Here is a 7986-nt window from a genome sequence, read left to right on the forward strand (position 1 = left end):
AAGCTAATCTGTTTTTAGAGATAAAACTCTTTACATTCGATTTTCATGAAAACGCATCCCAGAGAACGATCTACTCGGTAACCATGTGTTAATTACCCCAAGGTTCTTTTTTCACCGGAGTTGTCCTTAAAGCCTCTGAACACGGTGAACGCATGTTCTGCTGGATATTTCCTCATGACTGCGTGTTAGTGTAACGGTCTGAATTTCGCGCGGGATTGCACATAACGTTAATTATATAGTACTATTATAGTAAAGGATATAAATATTTGATGTGTCATATTCGGACGTGCCTTGATATGTGTCCTCCGAAGGCAGCATTTTCCAGGTTTCAGACAAACCCCAGGTTGGAGCTAAAATCTGCAGGGTGGTAGCTCTCCAGGACCAGGGTTGGACACCCCTGAACTAATCGATCGCCCATACCACTCTAGGCAAGAAAAATAAATCGTCATCAACATCATACAGTATGCATTAATCACATTTTCTTAGTGACAAAACAATATTGTTTGATAACACTACTTATTATTTTACTTTTCTTTTCTTTTTATTACAAATTGTAACCACCACACCACACCACAAATTGTATTTATGTCTACATTTATTTATTTCCACATTTCTTTGTCTGTATGGTAATGAGGGGGCCGTGTTTTACCTCAGACATAAGGTGTGTTCGACATCGGTTGCATACAACCGATCGGAGAGAGTAGCCGCGTACAGGCGGGGAGGAGCTGCAAACGGAGACGTGAGGTCGGACACTTTCTGCTTCCCGTAGTGATGTCCGCGATGTGTTTGCATACTGTATCACAGCTGAAGTGAAATAAAAGCAATATTTGTCAAATACACAGATTCAGAGACATTATTGTCATGTAATACTTTATGCACTGCTTAACACAGTGTCTGTTTGTACAAGAATAAAGTTTAACAGATAAGCCTACACTATCAATTAAGTGGGGTCTACTTTTTTATCAGTTTTATTTTGATAAACATGACAGTATAACATCACATGAAATTATCCACACCTAATAAATGATCTGGATAGGGCTGCTGACATGGACATTTATTTATAATTATGCCAGCTTTGGAATTCCATAGAGATGAAGTCTGAGCATTAAAACATACTAAAATATGATTATTCAATAAACTAACTAATTTGTACTATCTCTTCGTCTCCTGTGTTCTGCTCTTGGCTTTCTCAGTCGAACTCTCAGGCTGATAGAAGACTGTTACAGTTTTTGGTAGCAGTTGACAGGTTTTAGGTGTACATACCAAAAACAGATATCTTCTGACAGGATACGCCGTTGGGGTTAGATCTTTCCAACTAAAATAATTGCCCTCATATTTACAGCAGCCCCAAGTATTTGGCTATTTTTCTAACATTATTAAATGTACTTGTCATGTTTATTGTCATTCTTATAATTACATTCATCTTGCCCCCTTTTTTGTGAACCACAACAGTCCATGAGCAGGCAGCATGTATAGATGAGTATTAATTAATGTAATATTCTTATTATATTTATTGTATTCTTGCCTATTGTATTTGAACCACAGCCATGGGAGAAATTTAATCAGAAGAAAACGTTGTCGCTCCCTTCTAATTAAAACAACACGTTGATGGTGTGGTCACGTGGATCATGATAAGTTTCTAAACGCTACTCAGAACGGACAAATCACAAACTCGTTATGGTAATTGATTAAGGAATTTCGAAAAATATATTTTATTGAAATTCCTCTCTAATATTTATATTAGTGTGTCTGTTATAAAGACTCAAAATTATAGGTTTAAATAATTATATTTTGGTATATGACAAAAAAAAAAAAACGACGATTTAAATGGAATTTTGGCTTTCTGAGTTAAAGGGCGCCCCCTCGAGGAAAACGACATTTCTAGAGGTTGTTATTCTGTCTTGTGTGTCGAAAATTTACATCGTTACGAGCAAATGACGCCCAGTGCTATGTTTTCATTGCCCACCAGGGAACAGAGAAACATGAGGTTTGGATTGGTGTCGTTAGACATTTTAACCGACATTCTGTCCAACCTCAACAAGAGAAACAAATCCAACTTGGAGAATGTGTCAGATCTGTGTGGATGTCTCAAAGAAAGGAGGATAGTGGGTGAGTGTGTTGGCCTCAAACTAGCACACTAGTTTCAAGCACTTTCTATAAAGTACTTTCTGTAACTCCATGGTAGAGATTTATCTCTTCATAGAGATTCATCACAGATTAGCATGGTATTGTCATCTGATACTAGTATCAGATGACAATACCATGGTAATCTGTGATGCACTCTGTAATATGTTAGTGAATGATTAATATATTTATAAACAGTGTTCTTAACTTGATTCAGTGGGTCTAACGATAAATATCGGCCTATAAAATATATCTATTAATAATCGTCATCGTCCTATGAATGTTCTTGTTATCAGATTATTGCCGGAAGAGGACTTTTATTTTGCTGCCGCTTTGAAATTCATCAAAGTTACTGAATCTTAGAGATGTGTGTTCATTTAGCAACACACCCATCAACAATTTTATTAACCTTTGAGCATCCTAATGGACATTTTCGTCTTTTTCAGTTTGTCTTTTTTTGATAATTTTGTCATGTTTTTTTTCTTTAGGAATTTTACTATTTCACCGCCATTTCCTTTAATAAATATATTTTACACTAGGTACACAAAATAGTTAATTACTCTTAGGACATTAAGGACAACATTTTTAATCCCAGGGCTATTTAACTATAAAATGACGCAGTCTTTGTTAATATGCTTTCATTCTGTTGGCAAGGCTTCAAAATTATTATTATACATTTTTTAACCAGATGGTGCCATTTTCTCAGGTTTGCCCTTTAAAGCAAATACTTTATTCCTGTTTTCCGCTTCTGCATATTATAGAGCAATTTGGATAAATGATGCAGCTATAATTGTGTAGGTGTGTTGGTATGGATGTCTGAGTGTAGTTTGTATGTCTGTAATAAAAAAATAATGTGTTTGCGTGTAAAATTTGAGAGAGAGAAACTCTACTGTACTGCTAATGTACCAGTGGAGCTTTGCTGGCATTTAACGGGGAAAATTTGGTACAAAATCTTACTGAAAGCACATTTTTTGAGATATCAACCTCAAATTTGTAACACAAATTGGAACAATCATTTTCATGAACTTAAACATCTATAATTTTTTTTTGTTTCACTTTGTTTTTAACTTTAATTTTTTACTTAAACAAAAATTGGCCAAAGGTCTTCTTTAAAATGAGACCAAACTTAAAGGGATAGTTCACTCAAAAATGAAAATTAGCCCATGGTTTACTCACCCTCACTTTTTCCATAAATTGAATACGGAAGCCGATCGGCCGAAACTTTACTTTATAAAAAATTGTATGGACTTCGAAAACAGAGCAACAGTCACTGCTATTATAAAGCTTGGATTAGCCATGACTTTTGCAACATAACACTGATTGTGTTCGTCCGAAAGAAGAATGTCATATACACCTAGGATGACTTGACGGTAAGTAAATCATGGGCTAATTTTTATTTTTGGGTGAACTATCCCTTTAAGTCTGTGCTTCAAATCTTCAGATTTTTATGACAGACATGGACATTTTTGTCCTCTAAGGACCTCAGAGTAACTTTTTTTAATTGATGCACAAGGGTTAAGAAGGTTATTGTTTCTTTATAAATAAAATTATGAGCTAGTTTTTCTAAGTAGGCTATTGTTAGGCACAGTTATATTCAGTTAAAGAATTTATAAAGTAGATGTCAGATCAATAATTTTGACACATTTACATTTTTAATTATTTTATTCCATTGTTTTTAACAGAAGTAAATAAATATGCAAGTAATTATAAAAAACCCTGTGTTTTGAAGCGAAATCGAACAAATAATCTTGAGTATATTAACAGACATGTTCCTATAGTATTGCAATATAACAACATATTCAAAACATACTATTACATTGATACTTTTTTGTTTACCGTCAGAGTGTGTATTTCTTCTTTGTGATGAGCTGGGACTGAACCCTGTGGTTGGATATCAGGCCATCGAAATACTGGAGAGGTAATTCAAAGGATCTCAAATGAACATTTTTCACCGTAAATCTGTTTAAAACACCTTCACTTTGTCATGCTCTAGGTTTACGGCCAAATATATTGAAGATCTAATCCGGAGCCAGAAAGGTCAGCCGATGCAAGGTGCTTCAACAGAGGACACGGGGAACTATGAGGATCTCATCTTCCAAACACTCAAGAAGAAGCTCTTTCTCTTCATCCTCTCAAGCGTTCAGATAGCCAGCAAACTGGACCTGTACTCGAATGTATGTTTACCTCATAACTGACAGCAAAACAAATATTCCATGTGTTATGCTGTGATTTGCTCTATTTGTATTCATCTAGGTGGTTAACAATGACATTGCGATGAGATTTCTGCATGCAGCCAATTACCCTTCCTCCAAAGAGCAACTCTTGGACTCTGAGATTCTTATTTTAAAAACTCTCAACTTTAATTTGAATGTCCCAAATCCTGTAACGTACATGGAGACCCTTTTGGAAGTTCTGAGTAAGATTATTTCCAGTGTTTTTCTGAGGTAGAAGCTATAAATGTAACTCCAATAGTCTGAAACATTGTGTTTTGTGCTTTCACACAGTTCATAATGATCGAACAGTCCCTGTGGCACAGCTGCATCACCTGTGTGTGCATGTACTGCAGTTTATTTACCTGCAGAGGGAGACAATCTACAACTCATTGCTCATTTCTGCCACCGGATGCCCCAGTCCTACTCATGAGCAACGGTATGGGCTTTCCCCTCCCCTGTATTTTCTGCTGTTTCACACTCTCTGTATTACACTCTCTTATTCTTCACCAGAGAAGTGCTCTCTCACGAAAAGTGAATCAAACTGACGCTCTTCATGTTTCCTGTGATTGGCTGTTCGCTGCACATGTCACACTTTCAGGCGCACATGCTTAGTTTATCATGAACTCTGATTCAAACCTAGCCTGGATGCCAGCTGAACTTAGCCCCACCCACAACATTTGAGATCGGGCAGTTCGGTCTGGAATTGATCCGTTGTGGAGCAACTATGCTCGAACAGGAGCTGTTCGGACCAATTAAATTATCAGGGCTGGCTTTAGATGATGATGGACAGATGATCAACAGTAACGTAATCATCCACGTCACCAAAGAGCGCTTGGGTTGAATTTATTCTAATCCTAAACGGAGAACTTGTTCGTATATGCATTGCCCTTTACTATTTCTCTCAAAAATGATGATTGTGTTGGTAAGTAAATTATTTTTTACAACACCGGCAAAGATCATCTTCTTTTTCTACTTCTTCCAGCGTGCGTGCAGACAGGGTTGCCAAGTTTTCACAACAAAACCTGCCCAGTTGCTACTCAAAACTAGCCCAAAACAAGCCATTTGGGGTGTAAAATATTTGGTCTTTTGGCACAGTTGCCTGCTAAAATTCGCATTCCTGGGTCTAAATATCACTTAAATGTGGTAACCACGGACATGGAAAAATAGCTCGCAGGAAAACCGCGGACTTGGCAACACTGTGTGCAGTTGAGTTCTGTTGACATTTGACAACTAAAGTTATGTGTCGCTCTGTTGCTCTGATTGGTTGTAGGTCTATCCAATTGAGGTCTTTCCTGGCTCGGTTGAAACACGCCCCATAATCACAGCCCAACGGAGCAGTATCAGACTCATATTCTGACTAGAATTGAGTATGACAACGTCAGGCTAATTCAAACCCTGGCTGTGTATGAAATCGCACCCTATACCCTTAAATAGGGCACTATCAAGGGGGTAAACCAGCACCCGGAAAGCGTACCTTCCATAGGGGCAGCCATTGCTAACCAAGCCATCACCTGCTGTTAGCATCCAATTGACTCCCATTCATTTTGGCGTCACTTTGACAACGAATAACTTTACATATGAGGCGTTTAAAGGCTCCTTTTGTCCATTGTTTATTTCTAAAGAAACACAACAATGTATAAAAGGCTCCATTACCTTGTATCTTACTCTATCGCCCTGTAGAAGCTGTTTTTGTTAAACGATTGCTTCATAACCACGCGACTCCCTGTCGCATAGTAGAGGAATTACCTTATAGACAGGAGGAGAAGCTCACAGGCAATCTTTTACTGTCTATGAGGCAATCGGGGGGACGTGGAGGCTTAAAGTCCGATAAAGTCAAGGGAGAAGCATGGGGAGAAGCCCATAGAAAGCCAAAAGCAACGGGACAAAATATTTCAACAAAGTGATTCAGATTTCACTTTGCAAAACTACTAGAAGACTTGCCACTGTCAGACTGGCTGCTCACGTCACATTTACGTCGTCAGGCTCAGTCTGAGGGTGCGCAGTACATCAGCCATCAGGAAGTGACTGCTTCTAATTGACTTCACTTTTCCCCGTCGAAGCCTATTGGGTCACTGTGTCCATTTCTTTTACTGTCTATGGGCACTATTTGAGGGGACACCCATTTGTAGTGGTGTCCAAAACCATAGTGGACGTTATCAAGTGCAATCACTCACATGAAAATACCCATAATGCACTGTGAGGGTCGCGCCAAATTAATTCCCACATCTTGCCAGAAGATGGCGTCTTCAACCTAATCATCCATCCATCAATTTTCCAAACCGCTGGTCCAATGTGGGTACAGCGTAATATCATTCAAGCTTGAATTCCTTTTTAATTGATTATTAAATTGTTTGATTAAGCTTTATACATAGTTTACATGACAGAGTTCAAAATCTTTAAGTTTCAAACGATTATTAAACAGCAAGCGCAAACTATGCGAAAGCGGCAGCTCTACCGGTGCTCGTTTTCATTCACTCCTTTAAGTGGACTATATTAGTGGAGTAATATAGGGAATAGTGATTGAGGGTATAGGGGGCGATTTTGAAAACAGCTCCTGAGTTGATAGAGAGAATATAGCGAGTGCTGTGGTGTGAACCATGCAGCTGAATGTGATCTAAACCCTTGAAACCGTATAATGACATGCTGAAAACCTCTTAGAACACCACATAGCATTGCCCTGCCAACTGCCCACAACCCACAACTCATGGCGGTGTGTTTTGCTCTCACATTACCTTCAGGAAATGTAAATCTAGTTAATATATTTGCTGTTTGGTGGTGCATGAATTACACACTTCACCTTCAACAAGGTCATTACTCATTCTGAGGTAAACGTCGCGCCGCTTGATGGTGGAACCTGTCATGGCCTGGGGAAATATGACGTATATCTTGTGTTTGTAACAGAGCCAAGTTTGTGTCGGTGACAGAGGACTTCATGCTTCTGGGAGTTGGAGTCATTGCGGTGGCCGCCTTCATTCATCATATCTCAACATGGGAAAAGGTACAGAACAGCTACTGAACACCTACATCATGATTCAGTCCGTCAGCTGTGAAGTGTATTTAAATATCTGTCACTTTCAATCTCAAAGGATTCTAGTGTGTTTGGTTCATGTGCACTGCAGGTAGTGGAGGAGCTGACAGGGATAACTGGGATTTCAGGCCAGAGTATCGTGGACTTTGCGAATGTCACACTGATGCACATCACCAAGACCAAATCCATGTGACGCTTGAAGTCAGAAATATGAAGTGTGAGGAACAGATTAGAGCTAGAGTACAGATATAAGAAGACTGGTGACGGTAACTGTGCACACAGCATGAACAATATTACTTTCTATTTTGATTTCTCTCATCAAAAAAGTCAGTGTGTCGTGAATGAACAATGTAAAGATTAAATATTGAAATAAAAGAAGAACTTGCCATTCACATTTTATTATGCAATGATTTCTAAAAGAAATGAATGTGTGAGGAGACTTACATCTTATATCAGATGATGCTAACAGCATGACACTTAAATGGATACAAATTTATATTTTCATAATTTTATTTTATTATAGCTAAATTATATTTTGATTTTATTATGGCTTTTATTATACTATCTTGAAAAATAAGCCATTAACAAAAAAATAGAAATTGTGTGGATAGTGAGATTGGC

The 7986-nt window shown here is 38.0% G+C and overlaps 1 protein-coding gene across 1 annotated transcript; it reads left to right on the forward strand.

Moving 5' to 3' along the window:
• Positions 1-1934: 1934 nt before the first annotated feature.
• On the forward strand, positions 1935-7558 carry cntd1 (cyclin N-terminal domain containing 1; the record flags this gene model as incomplete). Its single annotated transcript, XM_079846330.1, has 7 exons — positions 1935-2109; positions 3967-4042; positions 4118-4298; positions 4378-4540; positions 4629-4773; positions 7239-7335; positions 7457-7558. 7 exons carry the CDS (start codon positions 1935-1937, stop codon positions 7556-7558), a joined length of 939 nt encoding a protein of 312 aa, XP_079702456.1.
• Positions 7559-7986: the final 428 nt, after the last annotated feature.

The sequence above is a fragment of the Gobio gobio genome (assembly GCF_949357685.1).
Source record: "Gobio gobio genome assembly, chromosome: 20".
NCBI lineage: Eukaryota > Metazoa > Chordata > Actinopteri > Cypriniformes > Gobionidae > Gobio > Gobio gobio.